The sequence below is a fragment of the Anser brachyrhynchus genome (genome assembly GCF_964034855.1).
Source record: "Anser brachyrhynchus genome assembly, chromosome: 13".
NCBI lineage: Eukaryota > Metazoa > Chordata > Aves > Anseriformes > Anatidae > Anser > Anser brachyrhynchus.
The window spans coordinates 15,704,637-15,724,405 of NC_137708.1; the positions used below are offsets into that span (position 1 = coordinate 15,704,637).

The following is a 19,769-nucleotide window of genomic DNA, read 5'->3' on the forward strand; positions in this document are numbered from 1 at the left end:
CAGCACTCACAGTGGAGTCACATCACCGCCTGTTGGGCTACCCAAAACCCACGGGGGGATCACCTGGCCCAGGAAGTTTTTATTTGCGCAGATTCTTTTATTTTATTTTTAAGCAACATCCGCTTGTTGTGGGAAAGCAGATTTCCTGTTGCTTTAATTAGCTTGTGCTGGAATAAATAGCACGATGGAGGGGCTCCTAGGCGGCTGGGCTTTTGTTTTGGTCTCTTGTTTTTTCACCGCTACAAAGAGCAGGAACTCCGGCAGGGATGGATGGCTGGATGCTGATGCCAGCATCGCCCCCTTCGAGCCGGCCTGCTGGTACTCTGTGAGATTTGGTCCTTTTAATAGAAAAAATGGGTTTAAGCAGGAGCAGTTATCGCCTGGCTCCCCCTTGCTGCCTGCGGGAATGCAACTGGGAAACAAATCAGGAAGAAGAATCTGAGTGTCAAACGCTGGGGCTCTGAGTGGGGTTTAGGTGCGGAGCAGGGATGTGGTACCCCCACCCAGCCAGGCTGTCCCCCCCGGGACCTCCCTGCGCTCGGGTCCCCCTCCAGGCACCTGGCCAGTGTCACCCATGCCAGCGCTGGCACCAGCTGACCCCCTTCTTGCCCACCACCCTATACAGGGGGAGGCGTGGGGGGTCCCAGCATGGCTGGGGGGGACATGGTGGGCCCCAGCTTTTTGGGGGGAGGATGCTTGGGGGGAGTCCCAGCTGAGATGGGGAGCACATGGGGGGCTCCTAGCCTAGATGGGGAGGGGACATGGGAGGTTGCAGCCTGGATGGGGGGGACAAGAGGGATCCCAGACTGGATGAGGGGGACATAGGGGGGGGTCACAGCTTTTTTGGAGAGGGTTCCAGGGGAGGTCCAAGCATGGATGGGGAAGGTGCATGGGGGGTCCCAGCAGAGATGGGGAGCACATGGGGGGTCCCAGTCTAGATGGGGAGGAGACGTGGGGGGTCCTAGCCTGGATGAGGGGGACATAGAGGGTCCCAGCTATTTTGGGGAGGGCACGGGGCAGGGGGTTCAAGCATGGAATGGATGGGGAAGGGACATGGGAGGTTGCAGCCTGGATGGGGGGCACATGGGGGGGTCCCAGCCTGGATGGGGAGTGCATGGGGGGATCCCAGCCTGGATGAGGGAGACGGGGGGGTCCCAGCCTTTTTTGGGGAAGATGCATGGGGGGGGTCCAAGCATAGATGGGGGACACATGAGGGGTCCCAGCCGGGATGGGGGGGACATGGGGGGATCCCAGCCTAGGTGGGGGGGACATGGGGGTCCCAGCTTTTTGGGGGAGGGTGTGTGGGGGGTCCTAGTTTGGATAGGGAAGGGACATGGGAGGTCGCAGCCTGGATGGGGGGCACATGGGGGGTCCCATCTTGTCTGGGGAGGGCACCTGGCGTCCCCCCCGGGGACGAGAGGCACACGGGGCACCGGGAGGCCCCGCTGCCCCCCAGCACAGGCAGGGTGCCCCCGCCGCTCCCGGCGCTGCGGGAGGGCTGGGGGTCTTCCCCCCCCCCCCCCCCCCCCCCCCCCCCCCCCCCCGACAACCGCCGGCGGCCCCGAGCAGCCCCCGGGGCCCTCCGCGCCGCCAGGGGTCGCCCCTCAGGGAGGCGGCACCGCCGCGGCCGCTCCCCTCCCATCCGCCGCTCCGCCGCCGTCCCCGCCCCTTTCCCGCCCGAGCGCAGCCATGGTGAGTCCGCGGCGCCGCCGCTCCCCGCCGCCATCCGCCGCCATCCGCCGCCATCCGCGGCCCGGGGCCGCCCCCGCCGCCGTGGGGGGCACGGGGAGGGGGGCGGGAGCCGGGGGGATGGCGGCGGGGGGGGGGTCCGGGCTGAGGCGCCCCGAGCTGAGGCGTCCCCGGCGCGTCCCGCCCGCAGGCCCGCGGCCCCAAGAAGCACCTGAAGCGTGTGGCGGCGCCGAAGCACTGGATGCTGGACAAGCTGACCGGCGTCTTCGTGAGTGCGGGGCCGGGGGGCGCGGGGAGGGGGGAGCAGGGGGCTGGGGGGAGGCCCCATGGTGCCTGGAAGGGGGGTGGGGGCAGCGGGGGGCGGCCTCTTGCCGCGGGCAGGTGGTGGTAGGACTGAGGGAACGGTCTCAGGTTGTGCTGGGGAGGCGCGGGGTGGAAGTGAGGAGACATTTCCTCTCAGAAAGAGCAGCCAGGCGTCGGGACGGGTTGCCCAGGGAGGTGGTGGCGTCACCGTCCCTGGGGGCGCTCAGGGAAAGGCTGGACCTGGTGCTTGGGGACGGGGCTTGGTGGTGACATCGGTGGCAGGGGGTGGGTGGACCAGATGATCTTGGAGGGCTTTCCCAACCCTGATGGTTCTGTGATGGGTCTGTCGCTGAGGGGAGCACCCTACGAGGCTGCGCGTGCCAGGAAAACCCTCCCGCAGCCCGCTTAGCTCGCAGGCTCCCCGCAGCTGCCCTCAGGTGTCACTGCGAGAGCCGTCGGGGTGCTGGGGCTCCCCTCCTGGGGCTCCCCTCCTGGGGCTCCCCTCCTGGGGCTCCCCTCCTGGGGCTCCCCTCCTGGGGCTCCCCTCCCCAGCCCCTGCACCCTGCCGAAGGCTCCTCTCCGCCTGCAGGCGCCCCGTCCGTCGACGGGCCCTCACAAGCTGAGGGAGTGCCTCCCGCTCATCATCTTCCTGAGGAACAGGCTGAAGTACGCCCTGACCGGCGACGAGGTGAAGAAGATTTGCATGCAGAGGTTCATCAAGATCGACGGCAAAGTTCGCACGGACATCACCTACCCTGCGGGCTTCATGGGTGAGCGGGGAGGGCCGGGGCAGGTGCCTCAGGCTGTGGTGGGGGAAACGTCCTGTGAGGCTGTCAGGATTTGGGGGCACGGTGCTTTTCTGGTGACAGTGAGCGTCATTCAGCCGTCTTCAGGTCTATTTAAACGTGAGCTTTGTGCTGAGCGAGTGTTGGGTAACGTAGCCACTAACAGCTGATGTTTCTTTCCACCTCTGTCTGAAATCAGATGTCATCAGCATCGAGAAGACGGGCGAGCACTTCCGCTTGGTGTATGATACCAAGGGCCGGTTTGCCGTTCACCGCATCACAGCTGAAGAGGCCAAGGTGAGGGGCTTCGGCTTGGCGCCAGCGCGGGCCCAGCCAGGTGTTCCTGGGGCAGTGCTTCCTCCCTGGCATCTCCTGAACAGGAGCTGGTGGCTCTGAGCACCGAGTCCTTGCCACCCTGGAGAGGATCAGGGCCTTCTGGGTTGGGGCACGAAGCCTTTGCGGGGGGAAACCTGCTGGTGCCACGAGGGCAGCTCCCAGACGGGTCTGCAGGTGCGTGCTCTGGTGCTTGCTGTGATCGCTGTCGGCACGGGCGGCGTTACCTTCACCGGGAGCTTCGCTTGTGGTAGCTGAAGGGGCAGAGCACAGGGGTCTCGGGGCTGCCTGAAGGTGCCGTGCTGCAAGGCGCGTCTGTGCTCCCTCACACAGCTTCTCCCTGAGGGCACGGGGCACAGGCATGTGGTGATGCTGAGGGGAGAGCTGCCCGCCTGGCCACGGCGTGCTTGTGGGGCCTCTCTGTCCCCTCTGATGCACCTTTGCCTTTGGCTACCACATGGTGCTGACCCAGGCTGGCTGGAGCTGAGGTTAAAGGAAGCCAGAAAGCTCTGGAGGAGGGATACGGGTCTCTCATGGGTCTGGGAGAAGGCAGCCTCTGCTGTGTGGCCACAGGCTTCAGGGCGAAAAGAGGAAAAATGCCTGGGCGTAAGCTTTTGTAAGAAAATGCAGGCAGCGTTTGTAGGGAGGCTGAAGGCTGGGGTGCCTCATCTGAGCAGCGCTGGGTTTTGTTTGCAGTACAAGCTGTGCAAGGTGAGGAAGATCTTCGTGGGCACCAAAGGAATCCCTCACCTGGTGACCCATGATGCCCGCACCATCCGCTACCCGGACCCCCTCATCAAGGTGAATGACACGATCCAGATTGACCTGGAGACTGGAAAGATCACGGATTTCATCAAGTTTGACACAGGTGAGTCTCGAATTCCCTGCAAAACACTGGGCTCATGGAGAGCGAAGAACACTGTGAAAGTTAAACACAGCTGTCAGGGGTCTTTGGCCTGAAGCAGGTAGGCAGCAGCCTTGTAAAGGGGGTGGCTTCTCTGGGGGTATCCAGCAGGAGCAGGGATTCCTCCCGTGTCAGGGCAGCGGGAGGAGTTTGGCTGTAGGCACTCTGAGCAACGCCCAGAGAAAGCAGGCAGCAGGTGGAAGGAGCTGGTGGGGCTGGTAGACAGATAGATGGTAGAGAGAATGCTTGAGACTGGCACTGGTGGGGCTGTGAGAGGAAAGAGGAAAGCTTCCTAGGCAGCCGCAGGAAGGTTCCCTGCTCGCCGCTTTAAAAACAGGCGTTGGGGGGAAGGATTCAAGCACAAGCAGCATGGGAAAGCCTCCCCGGCAAGAGCGGGAAGGATATGGGGAACGTGTTGTGCAGGGAATGCGTTGGGGAATGTGGGACCACAGAGCCGTTGGGCTCCTCGAGGTGCACCACGGTTCCTGTGGGATGTTGGCGTGGGATGTCGTGATGTGCCTGGGTGCTCTGCTGGCTGCCCCGTGGGCTGTGCGGCTCTGTCCCTGCCCTTCTCCTCCCGACAGAAGGGCTTCAGCTCAGCACCTCGCACGAGCTCTTGTCACGCCCGTCTCCCCCCGCCCTAGGTAACCTGTGCATGGTGACCGGTGGTGCCAACTTGGGCCGTATCGGGGTGATCACCAACCGGGAGAGACACCCCGGCTCCTTCGACGTGGTTCATGTGAAAGACGCCAATGGCAACAGCTTTGCCACCAGGCTCTCAAACATTTTTGTTATTGGCAAGGTAAGCGAGCATGGGCCGAAGGTGTCTGGGGCCTCTCCTGTTTTGGGGGGCCGTGGGCTGGAGCCAGGAGTCGTGGGTGTCACCTGCAGGCTGCTTCTTCCCACCCTTGGTGCACACAGAGTGAAGCTCCAGCTCTGCTCCCGTGGTTCTGACAGCTTCAGGCTGACTGCCCTGGGAAGGGAAAGCGGCAATAAGCTCGGAAGGGGTGGGGGTGTTTTCAGGAGGGAGCCCCGTGGGATGTGGGAGAAAGAGGCTGACGGTACACAACAGCTTCCTCGCGGGCTCCTGCTGGGCGAATGCCATCGCTGCCACGTGCACGTGGCCTGGCTCGGGCAGGGGCTGGCTCTTGCTGCAGTCTGTGCTTCTCGGTGTGACGTGGCTTCTCCTTCGCCTCAGGGCAACAAGCCGTGGATCTCCCTGCCCCGTGGAAAGGGCATCCGGCTGACCATCGCTGAAGAGAGAGACAAGAGACTGGCGGCAAAACAGAGCAGCGGGTAACCTGCAGCTTGGCCAGCTGCGGTCCTTCCAGGATGTCCGATTAAACGTTAACGACCAAACTGGCTGCTGCTGGTGTGGCCCAGACCACGGCTGGGGGACAGAGCGTGCGCTCAGCCGGGACGGGGATGGCATGAGGCTGGGGGTGCCGGAGGCTGGGCAGTGCTGGGTGCAGGAGCAGCGTCCTCGTGGCTGTGGGGCCAGAGCACAGCGGTGGGCTGGGGGACCAGGACAGCCTCGAGCCCCTTCTGTTGCCTCTGGGCTCTTCCACCTTCCCCATGCTCAGCCCCTCCGGGCTCAAAAGCTCCTGTGCTGGGCTGACAGTCCCGGGGCTGTCTCTTTATTGGCCGTAGCTGAGCTCCTGGGTTCTGCCAGCTTGCTTCCCCTCTCCTGGACAACTTTATAAGCTGGGAGCCCTCCCTTTTAAGGCTTTTATCAGGCAACCGTTCCTCCTCGTTTCCTCCAACTGATTTATTCAGCCCCAGTTCTCTCTGAACTGGAGTAGGTGCCCTTCCTTGGCTCCTGTGCTTGTTTCTTTCCTTTTCCCATGTGGGCCAGGCTCAGCCCTGATGGAGCGGGAAGGAGGAGGTGAGGCTGAGGTTCCTGCCTGACACCTCAAGTTCCCTCTACACACTGCCTCCATCCCCCCTTCCCTGCATCCCTCTGGGGGGTTGGGGCAACGGGAAAACACTTGATCCCAGGGGCGTTCAGTGCTGTGTGCTACAGAATGGGCAGTGGGGCTCTCCTTTTGGAGCTCTCTGTGTATTTTTGCATCACCCCAGGACCCTCCCGGTGTCGTTCTGTGCCCTCCACACCCCTCCACCCTGCCTCGCCTGCCCCGCAGGGGGGTGGATGCTCAGCACTGGATGGACGCTGCTCTCCCTGCGCCCCCCAACACTGGGGGCATGAGAAATGGAGATGGAAAAAACACCAAATGCTGGTCCTGCAGCCCTGACTGGAACCCAGGGCTGGCTGCGAAGGTCTCTCTTAAACCCCCATCTCCGCTTTCACCTCTCCCTGCTTCGCAGCAGGTTACACTTGGTTATTTCTATAGCTCTGATTTCCTGCAAGGTGTTTAGCGGGGGGGAAATGTACTGGGAGAACCTGGTGTGCTGGGAGAAGCTGGTGCACCTTTTGGGGGAATTGAGGTACTGGGGGGCCACAATGCCTTAAAACGTCGGAGCTCTTCACATGCAGAGCTTCAGCCTGGGCAGCAGGGCTGGAGGAGGAGATGTGGCTTCTTTTCTGCTATGCCACCCGTCACCAGCTCCCGGACCTTCAGCCCCCCCGAGGGAGCAGAGCCCGAGGGGGCCACCAAAGCCTGGGTGAGCACGGTCACCGTGGTCTCCCGTGAGGGTGGAGCGGGGGGCTCCGGGGCTCACCCCCTCTGGAAGGTGTGGAGCAGAACACGGGCTTGGTTCGTGCAGATAAATAATGGTCTGCGAGAAAGATCTATAAGGCATACGACGTTATATAGGGCCTGGGCTGCTTTTGCAGCCGCAGAGCTCCTGGGCGCCCCGAGGCTGCCGCACCCCACAACCCCCGGCCTCGCGGTGCGTGCCATGCCCGGTGTCCTGGTGCCCCGTGCCGAGCCCAGCCGCGTGTCGGGGCCTGAGTGACGGCGACAGGAGGCGGTGGCACCCGGTGCTGGTCCCGGTGCCAGCCCCAGCCCTGCCGCAGGCCGCGCTGCGCCCCAGGTCTGCCATGCTCGCCCTTCCCCTCCTCGTCCTCCTGGCCTCCGCCAGGGGAGGCCCAGCGGCCGGCCTGGCCCTCACAGGCAAGTCCCGGGGCTGGGGGCGGTGGTGGTGGGCTGGGCGGTGCAGGCTCCCCCCTCCACCAGGGCGCTCCTCCCGGCTGCTTTTCCCACCCCAAAGCCCCTGCTGCGTGCTCACAGCCTCGATAACAACTTTCCAAATGTTTCGGGGAGCAAATGGGCGGTTGGGAGGGGGCTGCCCTGGCTCCAACCACAGCTCCCTGGGGGCTCCTTTGCTTCCAAGCCCCCCCCCCGGTAGAGCAGGGCCGGCAGCAGGCAGCTCTCGCAGCCGTACCCACGCGTGGAAACTCGTCAGGCAGAAGCCGGCTGCAAAGCGAAGCAGCTCAGGTTTTCAGGGAGATGAAGGCAGCTCCTCCGCAGCCTCCAGCTTCTCCGTGGCACTGCTTAAAGCCCCGCCGCAAGCCCCCCAGAAATAATCGCGTCCCCCCCCTCCTCTTGTGCGGGAGCCGAGCCAGGGCGGCTCTCCCTGCCCAGCTGCCTGCTGGATGCCGGTGCGTCCCGCCAGCCCCGCGCTGCGTTTCTCCCTTCCAGCCCGCACGCTCTTCCCGTGCTACTCCGCTGACCTCAAGCCGGCGTCCGAGGTCCTCGTCTCAGCCAGCGGCTGCACCGTGCTCTTCAGCGTCGAGCCGCCGGCAGCCGGCACAACGGCGTCCTGGGAGTACGAATCCGGCCCGCGCAAGGCGGTCATCGCCACGTACGTTCCCAACAAGTCGGCCGAGATCTCCCGCATCTACGAGGGCCGCGTGAGCTTCAACGAGATGGACTTCTCGCTGCAGATGGTGCTGCGGTGGTGGGACGGGGGGCTCTACCGCTTCCGCTCCGAGTCGGAGGCCACGGGCTGGTTCGAGCTGCGCGTGGTCGGTGAGTGCCAAAACCCTGCGCCGCAGCCGGAGAGCTTGGGCTGCTGCCCAGGTGGCGCCCGGGTCCTGGCACCCTCGACGCGGGGGTGTCAGTGCTGACGGGTGCTCCGTCTCTGTGCAGAGCCGCTCTCTGAGCCAGAAATCCTGGGCAACTCATCGGTGGAGGTGGGAGGTGACACCAAGCTTTTCTGCAACGTGCTGGAGGGGCAGGTGGACTTGTACTGGTGGAAGAGGAACGGGGAGCTGCTGATGGAGAGCAACGGCCTCCACTTCGTCCACAACAACACGCTGGAGATCCACCGAGCCTTGATGAACGACACCGGCTACTACACGTGCATAGTCAGCAACGCGGTCAGCCAGAACGAAACCTCCTTCCTGCTGCGCGTCCACAGTAAGCGGGGCTTCCTTCCCCGTGCACGGGAATGGAAAGCTGGGAAATGGCCCCAAAACGTTCAATCTGGCCCCACTCGCTGGGGTCTCATGGTTTCCCAGCACCACCTCAGATGAGGAGTGGGAACAGCAGAGCTTCATGGAGGACTTGTGTCCTCATGTCCTTGCAACAGACTGCCCGGTGGCAGGAGTTTTTTCTTGCCAGGGTGCAAAATTCTGGGAATTGTTTGTTTTTCAGGCAACGACAAGGCGTTTTTACCCATCATCCTGGTGTTCGTTAGCATCGGCTTTCTGGCAGGTGAGTGCTGGGACCAGCTTCCCCTGGCTTTTTGGGCTCTGCTGCACCGCCGGTGGGCACCGCGGCAGGCACCGCGCGCTGCCTTGCCTCCCTGCCCCAGCCTCGTGAGCAGAGGTCGTGCTGAGCAGGCCTCCCGCACCCAGAGCAGGAGGCAGATCCTCTCACTGTCCTTGCCCAGGGCGGTCCCATGGACGCTGCTTGAGCCCTCGCATCCCTGCTGTGGTGGCAGCAGTTTTGCCCCCCAGTGCAGCCCGCTGGGGTTTTCTGCCCGCAGAAGACAAGCGTGCGTCCTTGCCCTGTGGCCTTGCTTCTCTTCCTTGTTTGGAGCGCTTTTTCCAAGCCCATCCATCTCCAGGATGACAGCAATTTGACTTCTCAGATTGCTGGCTACAAACTGGGAGGCAAAAAAAAAAAAAAAGGCAGGGAAGCACCCAAGTTGGGGCCCAAGGAGAGAATCTGGTGGCTTAAAATAGGAAGCTCTGTGCGGGTGGTGAAAAAGCCTCCAGGCTTGAGGCTCCTTGCCTGAGTGTTGCTATGTGTTGAGCATCTTCATCCCTGGGGTGTTTAACAGAGGCAATGTTTGTCCTCAGGGATCTTCGTCTGGTGCAGGTTGAGGAGCAGCCGAGACGATCGCTCCAGGTAAGGTGCCTTCATCCCCGCGTGCTGTGCCCGGGTGTTGAGGGATGCCAGAGTTTTTCCTGGGCTGGCCCAGAGTCATTCCCGGTGTCTCCTGCTGCAGAAGCAGCCCAAAAGTCAGGCTGTGCTCTCCGAGCAGAGCAGGGTCTCTCCCAGAGGAGGAACACTCAGCTTCAGCTTCCCCAAAGCACCTCTGCGGCTCAGACGCTGGCTTCCAGTAAAGTTTTCCAGACTGGTTCATAGCTGCAGCAGCCTCTGGGGTGGAGCAGATGGGGATGATGTGCAGACCTGAAACGTGCTCCTTAATGTTTATATAGTTGTTGTTGTTTGTTTGTTTTAAATTCCCCACAGTGCTTGAGAGGTTTCTGGGAAATTTGTGGGTTTGCAGTCTTCCCGAGGCTTGCTCACTCTCAGGTGACTCGTGCAAGCAGCAGGGTGTTAACTGAAGGAGGGCAAGGACCGGGACACGGTGCCCCAACGACAGGAAACCCCATCCCGAGTCAAAAATAACAGCTCCGGGTTGTCTGGTAGGGCCAATGCCCAGATAAGTCACCCCAGAGATGTGTTTGCCAAGGGAGCTCCTCAAATCTGGAGCAGAGCCTGTGTGCAGACCTTCTCAGCACTGCCACCGCCTGCGTGAGTCGCCCTGGCAGGCTGGAGCAAGGCTCCCGGGGTGGGTGAGGTGGAGGATGGACGCGGCAGAGGACGGCTCCGTGCTCTGTTGGGGAGATGTGGGGATGCTCCCGTGCCCACCTCTGCTCCGAAGCGCCTTTCTCGTCGGCTCGTTCCTTGCTGTGGGGCAGCCCCAGCCGGCTGAGCCCATCCCCAGCACCTCTGCAGGTCGGATGGGGTTTTGGGGCCCGGTGCCCAGCCACCGGGCGCTCGCTCGTCTGCGCTGCTGGCTTGGGGACCTCTCCTGGCTGCGAGCCGCGGAGCTGGGGTCCTGTTGTGAGCTTCAAGGAGAGAGATGGGGGGCTTTGGGCTGTGCGTTCTTTGCTGTTCTGTTCCTGCAGTTGTTTTTTTGATCTTCTGTTTGTGATTTTCAGGTAATTTCTGAGAATTTAGCACTGGAAAAGCCACAGGTTTCATTGTCCTCAGCATTATCCCTATGGAGATACTCTCTTGAGAGAGTGGAAGTGCATCCAGGAGAGGGTGAGATCATGTCCCATGGTGGGAGTGATTGCTATGCTTGCAAGTGTTCAGGGAAGCCAGATGTTACAGGAAAAAAATATATTTTCAAGCTGTTTTGAGTGTTGTCCATAAATCGTTTGGGGAAAGTGTATTTTTTCATGTCTCTTGCTACAAATAAAAGCACACACGTTATCCCTGTTATATTGCCGTGGTCTGTGGCTATGGGACATAAGCCCCGTGCGGTACCAAAACCCACAGCAGGGCAGGGCTGTGCGGGCAGGAGGGGCAGCTGGAGCATCAGGTGGGGAATGGGGTGGGGGGGGGATGATGACAAAAATTAAGGTATTTATTATTTTTTTCATTATTATGGTATTAAGCCATTCCCCCTTGTCCTATCCAGCCAGAAAGATCTTGGTTCCTTACCTGGTTTAGTTCTGCTGCCTCTGACGGTGCTTTTCCCACTGCTGGCTGCCCTTGTTGGCCTGCAGAGCCCCCCCGGCACCCCTGTAAGGGGACGCGTGCTGCCCCTGTCCTCTCTCGGACCACGTAACCTCACCGGGAGGGTGCTGCGGGCACCTCTGAGCACCACGGCTTGGTGCGTCCCAGGCAGGGGCTAACCGAGCTCTGCAAGCAGAAAAGCTTTTCTGCTCTTCTCTCAAGTGCCACGAGGCTGTGCCGTTGTCAGCGCCTGGGTCCTGGCCCCACCAGCTCCTGCCCTGGCCTGGAGGAGGCATCTTGGCAAGCTGTGCTCTGGCCTGGCTGGGACAGGGGCTTTCCTTGCCCTGGGGATGCGCTTTCCCTTGGGACGGGATCTGTTGCAATCCAGGGCATTGCTTGGCTTTAGTTTGGTCTTTAATGCAGTCTGCCCTGGCCCCCCAGCCCCTCGAGAAACCTGGTCCAGAGCTGGCCAAGGCAGGATCTGGCCCCAGAGCTGGGGCCCAAATAGCACTGAGCCATCCTCTGCTTGAGGAGACACAGTGGGGACACAAACAGAGGATCCAAATGAAATCCTTTTCTTGGAGCGGCTCTAGCAAAGCGAGGAAAAAGGTGACCTAAGGTAGGTTGGTTACTTATTTATTTTATTTTCATATATGAACATGTTTCTCAGCTGATACCAGGGGGACCAAAAAGGACCTTCAGCTCCACCTAAAACACTTCAGCCCACAAATATGGAGACCACTGACAGCTGTGGCATGGCTACAAGGTCAGTTAAGAGCCTGTGCAAGGGAAATCAGCTCAGGCTAGGTCACAGGTGCTTTTAAATTTATATAAAAAATCCCTCCTGTAGTGTGATGGAGCTGTCAGGTCTGATGGCACCACGGTTCTAGGCAGAAAGACACCTGAAAAAGACACGCCAAGGAAACAGCAAGGAAGCAGTGCAGGAAGGAAACGCCCTCAGAAGCTCTGCTGGAAGCCAAACACTACACAAGCCTTTCATACCAAAACCTCATCGACCTGGTCAGTATTGCTCTCATGCCGACTTCTATGCCAATCAATAGCAGCAATGCATTACAATTGAGGCATCTGGACTAGACCCCTCAAAAGAGTCCGTAAGCCTGGCACTTAGGTCACTTAGGTCTTTTTTTTTTTTTTTTTTGGACTCATTAAGTTGACTAGCAAGGTATCATGAGCTGGTGCGGGCTGAGCAGCCCTGTCTTAAGTCCTGGCAAGGGGGTGGTAAGGTGGCTTCCAACCCCAAACCGTCAGAACTGATGGACTTGTTAGTAATAGAAGAAGAAATAATACAATATTGTTTAATATGTTACATTTGCGATGTACTGTTCTGAGGCTGCGCTTGGAAGATACAAAATATATGTGCAAGGGTAACATGAGAATGCACCAATTCATGATGAGGAGTAAGGAGGACTAAAAGAATGCTCAATTTGCAAGACATCTAGATAACTGGGGCTTCTTGGACTCTGGGAACTGGATCAAACCAACCTTGTGGTTTGGACTGAGACCAAGGGCTCAGAGAGCATGCGTGAGAAGGAAAGGTTAAAAAGTTCAACTCTGATGAAGACATCGTACTTCATCCCGACGACCACCCAGACGACCACCAGAGAGTAATACGCAAGCGCAGAAGGACTGATAAGATAATTAGCATACGAAGCGAGGCTAGGCGGAGCTAGGAAATGAATATGCATAGATGAGTTGTGAAACCTAATGCATATGTAATATCTTAGGAGATAAAAGAGCACTAAGAGAACAAATCAGATGAAGTTAGATTTGGGCAGGCATGCCCCTAACTTCCGGCGCCTAATAAAGCACCTTCATATAATCACTTTGTGGATTATGTGTTTTCATGAATGCTAACAGACTCGCAGGACAAGGGAGGCTGGAGCCCCGTCTCTGCTCGGGGCAGAGTGAGGCGTCTCCCCCTTGCCCCTGAGGTGCCCCTGTGCAACAGATGTGATGCTCTGGGGCTCACAAAAGGAGAGGGTGCCAACAACAACAATGGTAACAGTCAAGGCCCAGAGAGGGCAACGGAGCGTACAGCTGGCGGAAGGTGGAGCGGGGGGCTCTGGGGCTCGCCCCCTCTTAGAAGATGTGGAGCAGAACACGGGCTTGGTTCGTGCAGATAAATAATGGTCTGTGAGAAAGATCTATAAGGCATACGACGTTATATAGGGCCTGGGCTGCTTTTGCAGCCGCAGAGCTCCTGGGCGCCCCGAGGCTGCCGCACCCCACAACCCCCGGCCTCGCGGTGCGTGCCATGCCCGGTGTCCTGGTGCCCCGTGCCGAGCCCAGCCGCGTGTCGGGGCCTGAGTGACGGCGACAGGAGGCGGTGGCACCCGGTGCTGGTCCCGGTGCCAGCCCCAGCCCTGCCGCAGGCCGCGCTGCGCCCCAGGTCTGCCATGCTCGCCCTTCCCCTCCTCGTCCTCCTGGCCTCCGCCAGGGGAGGCCCAGCGGCCGGCCTGGCCCTCACAGGCAAGTCCCGGGGCTGGGGGCGCTGGTGGTCGTGGTGGTGCTGTTGGTGGTGGTTGTGGTGCTGGTGGTGGTGGTGGTGAGTGTGGTGGTGCTGGTGGTGTTGGTGCTGGTGGTGCTGTTGTGGCGGTGAGCGTGGTGGTGCTGGTTGTGGTGCTGGTGGTGGCTGTGGTAGGCCAGGCAGTGCAGGCTCCCCAGCCACCAGGGCGCTCCTCCCGGCTGCTTTTCCCACCCCAAAGCCCCTGCTGCGTGCTCACAGCCTCGATAACAACTTTCAAAATGTTTTGGGGAGCAAATGGGCAGTTGGGAGGGGGCGGCCCTGGCTCTGACCGCAGCTCCCTGGGGGCTCCTTTGCTTCCAAGCACCCCCGGCATCCCCGTAAGCAGGACGCGTGCTGCCCCTGTTCTCTCTTGGACCATGTCACCTCACCTGGAGGGGTGAACATCTGAAATGGAAAATAAACCTGTTAAGGTATATACACTGTTTTCCAGATGCCACGGTGTCAGGGAGTGCTGAGCATCTACAGGAGGAGCTTTGGGTATTGCAGGTGTACAAAGATGCTTATAATGAAATGTTTTCTCTTATTTTGTACTGACGGTACCATGGAAAGTGTATTCTTCTAGAGCAAGTGGATTTTCAATTATAAGCTTGTTTCTTCTCCTTGCAGACATCTTTCACAGTTTGGGGGGCACAAAAATAAGAACCGGTGGCTGTTTCTAAACGTTGCTAGCCCGAGATGTGAAGAGCCGTCAGGAGGGCTTGGTTTGTTTGCATTCTTACGCCTAACGCCTATCCTTGCGCTGCCAAATCACTGCGAGAGATTACCGGCCGGGGCCGAGGGACAGTTCTCAGGAGGTTTGCAGACAGCAGGCGGCAGCGTGGTGCACGCCGGCAGCTGCCCGTGGGGCAGGAGCGGTGGCGAGAAGGGAGGGCGCTGAGCCTGCGCTGCCGGCTGGGGCTCCTGCTGCTGGCCCCGGCCCCGAGCATCTCCCACGGACGCTCAGGGTCAGCCTGGCAGCCCCGGCGGGGAGAGGACCTCGGGCAGAAATCCCGGCTTCTCCATCAGGAGAGGCACAGGGACTCCTGTCGTGCTGGGACTGCCACCGGCGATTCATTGGCTCTGCGCCTGGGTAGATAAATACCCTGTATTTCGTGGCTACCTTTCTTTCTAAGTAAACAATTACCCCTCCTTTCATTTCCTCTGCCTAAGCTGGCTCCTTCCTCTAAACTCTTTGCCCTCACCTTTTTGCTCGTTTGTTTTTAAAGAATCCGCTTTACAGGCTGGGATTTTAGCAGTGATTTCTGCCTGACTTTCCCTGAAAACTCTTTTTTTCCACTCGGGGCCGGGCGCTGTGACCACTCGCAGTCCTTGGAGTGTCGCTTAGAGCCCAAGCCATGACAAAGCCATAAACTGCCACGCATTTGGGGGAAGCAGCTCCATCCTGCGCAGATGTTCACAGGTAGATGTTCTCAGCTCCAAACAAGACCAGGAGCTGGGCTGAGGTGCTTGGGAAGCCCTTTCTAGGCACAGACTGGGAGGGAAGGCCACCCCCCCCCCCCCAAAACTCGAGCAGAAGTGCTCTCAGCCCTGCAGCCAGACTTCTTGAATCACACCTACCAGCTCGGGATGGGATGTCTCACTGCCTGGTGACGTGATGGTTGATGGCAGTGCTTTGTGAGATGTGACGACCAAGCTGTCCAGGTGCCACCTGTGAGCCCTTGGCACAGCTTCTCCCAAGACTTGCTCCATCTCCCTGCCTTGTCTTCTCTCTGTCTTCTTCTGCCATCCAGGGCTGCTGGTGCCTTTGCAACAGGCTGTGGAAGCAGAGGGAGCCCTGCAGAGAAGAGTGGTGGTGGTGGGATCCTCGGTGCTGCTTGCTGGGCCAGCTGATGCTGTGCACATCCACTCCGCGCAGTGGGAGTACCTCAATGGCACCGTCTCCCGCGCCATCGTGCAGTACAATGAGGGGCCGCACAATGTGGCCATCCACCCACCCTACGTGGGACGAGCCCTTTTCCATCCATCCAATGGATCTCTCCTCCTGGAGGACCTACAGGAAAGCGACAGTGGCATCTACAAAGTGACCTTCAACCTGGCAGAAAGGGAGAGCCTGAAGATCGTGCTGGATGTCCTCAGTAAGTGGTGGGCACGGGAGGGAGGCGTGGGGTGATGGATACAAGCAGAGTAATGTTTCTTGACTGTATATGGACAGACCGTCAGCCAAGCCAAAGGGTTTGGAGAAGGGATTTGGGCTAAGTCTCATGGGCTGATCATGAGGATCTTGGACCAGCCATGGATGGAGACATCGCAAGGGGGACTTGGGGAAGAGCCTCCTGGAGACCTCTGGGTGACCACCGGGTCTGGTGGTGCTGCCCAGAGAGACCTCCTAGAGCATCTGGCTGTGACAAAGGGCCGGACTCCATCCTAGAAGGTCCCTTCCATCCCTTGTTTTCTGCTTCCAGTGGAAGGACGGAGGGACCGGTGGGATTGTGTCCATTGCTAACTCTGCAGCATCTTTAGCAAGGGGTTCTGGCAGGACTAATGGAGCGAAGCCCAGCAGGGTGCTCTTTATGGAGAAGTCACCAAAAACCTCCCCCTCAGACCATACTGGCTGAGCAGCTGTTTGCCATTTACAGGCGCCAGCCACTGTTGCAGAGATAAGAGCACATTTTAAACAACACACAAGCTCCTCCTGCTGCTCTTGCCAATTCCCTTAATTTGCTCTTGGGATTTCCTTCCTAATAAGGCTATGGTCATGATGCTACCGCAGCTCCTCACCATTCTTTTTTCCTTTCTGCTACACAGAAATCTGCCTGGGGACCGCCTCTCTTTCCTCTTTTTTTTTTTTTTTCTTTTTTTCCTATATTAAATCACAGAATCACAGAATTGTAGGGGTTGGAAGGGACCTTGAAAGATCATCGGGTCCAACCCCCCTGCCAAAGCAGGTTCCCTAGAGCAGGCTGCCCAAGTAGGCGTCCAGACAGGCCTTGAATATCTCCAGAGAAGGAGACGCCACAACCTCCCTGGGCAGCCTGTCCCAGTGCTCCCTCACCCTCACCGTGAAGAAGTTCTTTCGCATGTTGGGGCAGAACTTCCTGTGCTCCATTTTGTGGCCATTGCCCCTTGTCCTGTCCCCACAAACCTCTGAAAAGAGGTTGGTCAAATCCCTCTGTCTCCCACACCTCAGGTATTTATACACATTGACGAGATCCCCTCTCAGTCTTCTTTTCTCCAGGCTGAACAGACCCAGGTCTCTCAGCCTTTCTTCATAGGGAAGATGCTCCAGGCCCCGTATCATCTTTGTGGCCCTCCGCTGGACTCTTCCCAGGAGATCCCTGTCTTTTTTGTACCGGGGAGCCCAGAACTGCACACAGTACTCCAGGTGAGGCCTGACCAGGGCAGAGTAGAGGGGGAGGATCACCTCCCTTGACCTGCTGGCCACGCTCCTTTTAATGCACGCCAGGATCCCATTGGGCCTTTTGGCCACCAAGGCACACTGCTGGCTCATGGTCAACCTGTCGTTGTCACTGTTGCAGGTGGTCACAAAAACGGCAGCTCAAGTGGTGCTTCCCCTGGGCCCAGAGAGAGATGGGGAGATGCTGCTCCCCAGCTCCCAGCACTCGTCCTGCTCTCCACCCATCCCCAGCATCCCTGAGTGGTTTCAACCCCTTCTTCTTCCTCCATGCCCCAAGGCCTGGCCGCCCTCCCGTGAGGCAGTGGCCAACACGTGCCATTGAGTGGAGCTCCCCATCGTAGGATGATCAGCAGCACCTCCCAGTGTCCCATCGCACCTCTGCCTGCCCCCAAGTCATGGTTCTTGGCGGGATGGGCAGAAGGAGGTTGGCCATTCCCTCTTGGAGGAGGTCCCAAGGCCTGGCTGGCCATCCCAGCCCTTGGCAAGGCGATGGTGGGCAGGATGTGGGCAGAGGGTGGTGGGCAGGGTGCCTGTGGGCAGCACACATCCCGGCGCGGATGTTTCATGGACCAGAGCCTCTAGCAGAGGCACTGATCCACCAGCTGGCAAGCAAAGCAAACCCATCGCAGCGATGGGGGAGCTCCGTGGCTCAGCAGAGCCATCCATGCTGGTCCTGTCGGTGGTCTCATTCCCAGAGCCATGAGTTGTTTTTTTCCAGGTCTCTCTCCTCCCCTGAAGGATGTGCTGAGGATTGCAGTGGTCGCCGTGGTCTTTGCTGCTGTCTCAGGATGGGGATTAATTTTTCCTGTCTGCCAGTCCGAAAAGCTACGAATAAGTGAGTCCACAGTGAGGGGCAGCCGAACCCCCAATTCCCGTACCCAGTGGGGCAGAGCGAGGAGCGATGCTGCCAGAAGAGCCGGTAACTGGCTCGTTCCCCTTCCAGCTGCCTGAACATCTCACCTTCTCCTCGTCTGGCAGGTCTTTTAAGTGTAAAGAGAGAAACCTTCCTTGGTGGATTTTCTTTTTAAGGGAGAAAACTGTTTTTGCTCTGTTTTCTGGCTAGGTTAAAGCCTGGCATTTCCTACACATTTTTGCTCAGAGGATTGAAATGACTGAGTGACACTCTTATAAAAATGAAGCATCTCAAAGCATTATTTTTATGAGAAGGCTCCATTTTAATGAAGTCTTTAGCACATGCTGTGCCGTGGGCACAGAGCCCCTCACAGCTCCCCTCCCTCCAGAGCAGGCCAACCCCTCCATGCCCCCGACAGGGACCCCCCAGTGCTGCGTCCCACCCAGGGGAGGGCTGGGGGCTGGCGCGGGATACCCCGGGGGGACACGGATGTCACCTCGCGCTGCTCTGGGTGTCTAGGGGGGGAGCTGTGGCGGTGGCTCAGCGCCTACACCTGCGGGCTGGTGTGCGTCTCCTCCATCCTGGCTGGCACTGCCGGGCTCCTCTGGATGCGAGAAGAAGGTACGGGGCGTTTTGGGGGCGGTGCGGTGCGGGCCCCTCTCCTTTCCCCCATGCAGGGTGCAGCATGCAAGAGCAATCCTTGCTGTGCAAGACACATGGGGTGGAGACCTTACGGGGGACGATCATCCCTGTGTGGGTTGGAGAGGACGGCAGTGCTCCATAGAAGGAACGGACCCATCTGGGGCGATAGGTGGTTTCCCCGTTGTGATCTCAGCTTGTCATGGACAACCCAATGGGTTAGGCACCCATCCGCACCATTGATGTAGTTACTCCCCTTTACAGAAAGCCCTTTCCCAGGAGTAATTGCAGAAGGGCACTTAAAATGATTAAGGGATGGAGCAGCTGCTTGCAGGGAGAGACTGAAAAGGCTGGAGGGGTGGGAAAGGGAAACGATGGAGCTTTACAAAATCCTGAAGGTGGTAGGCAAGTGGAAGAAGTGATGCTCAGCCCTGATCTGTTTTCTTTCAGGCCCATCCATTGCCATCATATTGCCAGAGATTGTCCTTCTGTACGTGATTGTGGTCACCTTCCTGGTGGCTGCCAACGTGACCTTCCAGCCTACAAAGCTCATCCAGCTCAAAAGCACAACAGGTGAGCTGTTCAAGGATGGCAGGGACGGAGTGAAAGGTGCAGCCCATGAAAGGTGCAGCCCAGCTCTGCCCTCACAGCCCCTGATTTTACGCAGGATTTGAAGTGGGATGCTCCAATGGGGTCCATGTCCAGCAAAGTGCTTGAGCACCTGCTCAAATCTCTCCAAAAATGTGTCACTCGTGGCCTCAACTTGAAGATTTAAGCCTTAATTCCTGCTGGTTTCCTCCATGCCCTTTGTATTTTGCTGGTGCTGTGGGTGCATGGGGGCTTAGCCCTGGGGTAAAGCCCCAAGTGCCCATCCTGCTCATCACAGCCTCAGTCAGCATCTCTGTGCCCCAGCCAAAACCATCCTGGGCTGGCAGAACAAGTCTTAGACATATCTGTAGGGTTTTCTTGGGTTTTGGGGCCATGCAGGGGTGGGTGAGAAGAGAGGCCACCACAGCTCACGCCTCTGCCTGGTGTGGGGCAGGTCGGGACTGGTGGACCAGACCTTTGGCTCCACTGATGTTCAGCACATGGGATTACAGCATGGTTTGGGTTGGAAGGGACACTTAGGGACCATCCAGTCCATCCCCCTGCCATGGGCACGGACATCTCTCACTAGATCAGGTTGCTCAAAGCCCCGTCCAATCCAACTTTGAACACCTCCAGTGATGGGGCACCCACAGCTTCTCTGGGCAGCCTGTTCCAGTGCCTCACCACCCTGACTGTGAAAAATTTCTTCCCTGCAGGTCCTTCAGGTCCTTTGAAATGTCCCTGCCCATCAGCAAGGATCCTGTTCCAACCTGCTAGACATTGGGGGTGTTTCACACTTGGCTGACTCAACCCAATTTCTCCCCTGTGTTGAGTGGCCCTGGTGCCAGTGGGCTCCTGAATTATTTATTCACTTTGTGTTTGCTTAGCTTTTGTTAGCAGTCTTTTGTTTCTCTGCAATACCATTTAGATAATTGTTGGACAACAGTG

General features: G+C 58.8%; 3 protein-coding genes across 7 annotated transcripts; all 3 read left to right on the forward strand.

The window, feature by feature from the left end:
• Positions 1-1,620: 1,620 nt before the first annotated feature.
• RPS4X (ribosomal protein S4 X-linked) lies at positions 1,621-5,373 on the forward strand. Its single transcript, XM_080554145.1, has 7 exons — positions 1,621-1,692; positions 1,880-1,957; positions 2,582-2,762; positions 2,977-3,074; positions 3,807-3,978; positions 4,659-4,816; positions 5,213-5,373. Exons 1-7 carry the CDS (start codon positions 1,690-1,692, stop codon positions 5,312-5,314), a joined length of 792 nt encoding a protein of 263 aa, XP_080410271.1. The 5' UTR covers positions 1,621-1,689; the 3' UTR covers positions 5,315-5,373.
• Positions 5,374-5,526: 153 nt separating this feature from the next.
• LOC308177241 (SLAM family member 9-like) lies at positions 5,527-10,599 on the forward strand. 2 transcript variants are annotated; one of them, XM_080554146.1, is made up of 6 exons: positions 5,527-7,088; positions 7,617-7,946; positions 8,067-8,336; positions 8,574-8,633; positions 9,224-9,272; positions 9,621-10,599. In XM_080554146.1, the coding sequence occupies exons 1-6, from the start codon at positions 7,016-7,018 to the stop codon at positions 9,625-9,627; spliced, it is 789 nt and encodes a 262-aa protein (XP_080410272.1). In that variant the 5' UTR covers positions 5,527-7,015; the 3' UTR covers positions 9,628-10,599. The 2 variants fall into 2 exon arrangements, with proteins under 2 accessions (XP_080410272.1, XP_080410273.1); XM_080554147.1 differs by having other exon boundaries at positions 10,316-10,599.
• Positions 10,600-10,711: 112 nt separating this feature from the next.
• Positions 10,712-16,191, forward strand: LOC308177248 (uncharacterized protein). 4 transcript variants are annotated; one of them, XM_080554166.1, is made up of 3 exons: positions 10,712-14,455; positions 14,592-14,785; positions 15,117-16,191. In XM_080554166.1, the coding sequence occupies exons 2-3, from the start codon at positions 14,776-14,778 to the stop codon at positions 15,494-15,496; spliced, it is 390 nt and encodes a 129-aa protein (XP_080410292.1). In that variant the 5' UTR covers positions 10,712-14,455; positions 14,592-14,775; the 3' UTR covers positions 15,497-16,191. The 4 variants fall into 4 exon arrangements, with proteins under 4 accessions (XP_080410292.1, XP_080410293.1, XP_080410291.1 ...); XM_080554167.1 differs by having other exon boundaries at positions 14,692-14,785; XM_080554165.1 differs by having other exon boundaries at positions 10,712-12,124; positions 12,725-14,785.
• Positions 16,192-19,769: the final 3,578 nt, after the last annotated feature.

What these genes read in the sequence shown, in the direction of transcription:
- RPS4X (XM_080554145.1), top strand. An exon ending in ACAAGCTGACCGGCGTCTTC is followed by an intron (nt 1,958 to 2,581) that starts GTGAGTGCGGGG and finishes CTCCGCCTGCAG; the next exon opens with GCGCCCCGTCCGTCGACGGG. An exon ending in CTACCCTGCGGGCTTCATGG is followed by an intron (nt 2,763 to 2,976) that starts GTGAGCGGGGAG and finishes GTCTGAAATCAG; the next exon opens with ATGTCATCAGCATCGAGAAG.
- LOC308177241 (XM_080554146.1), top strand. Translation starts at nt 7,016, where the DNA reads ATGCTCGCCCTTCCCCTCCTCGTCCTCCTGGCCTCCGCCAGGGGAGGC. An exon ending in GTTCGAGCTGCGCGTGGTCG is followed by an intron (nt 7,947 to 8,066) that starts GTGAGTGCCAAA and finishes GTCTCTGTGCAG; the next exon opens with AGCCGCTCTCTGAGCCAGAA. An exon ending in CTTCCTGCTGCGCGTCCACA is followed by an intron (nt 8,337 to 8,573) that starts GTAAGCGGGGCT and finishes TTTGTTTTTCAG; the next exon opens with GCAACGACAAGGCGTTTTTA.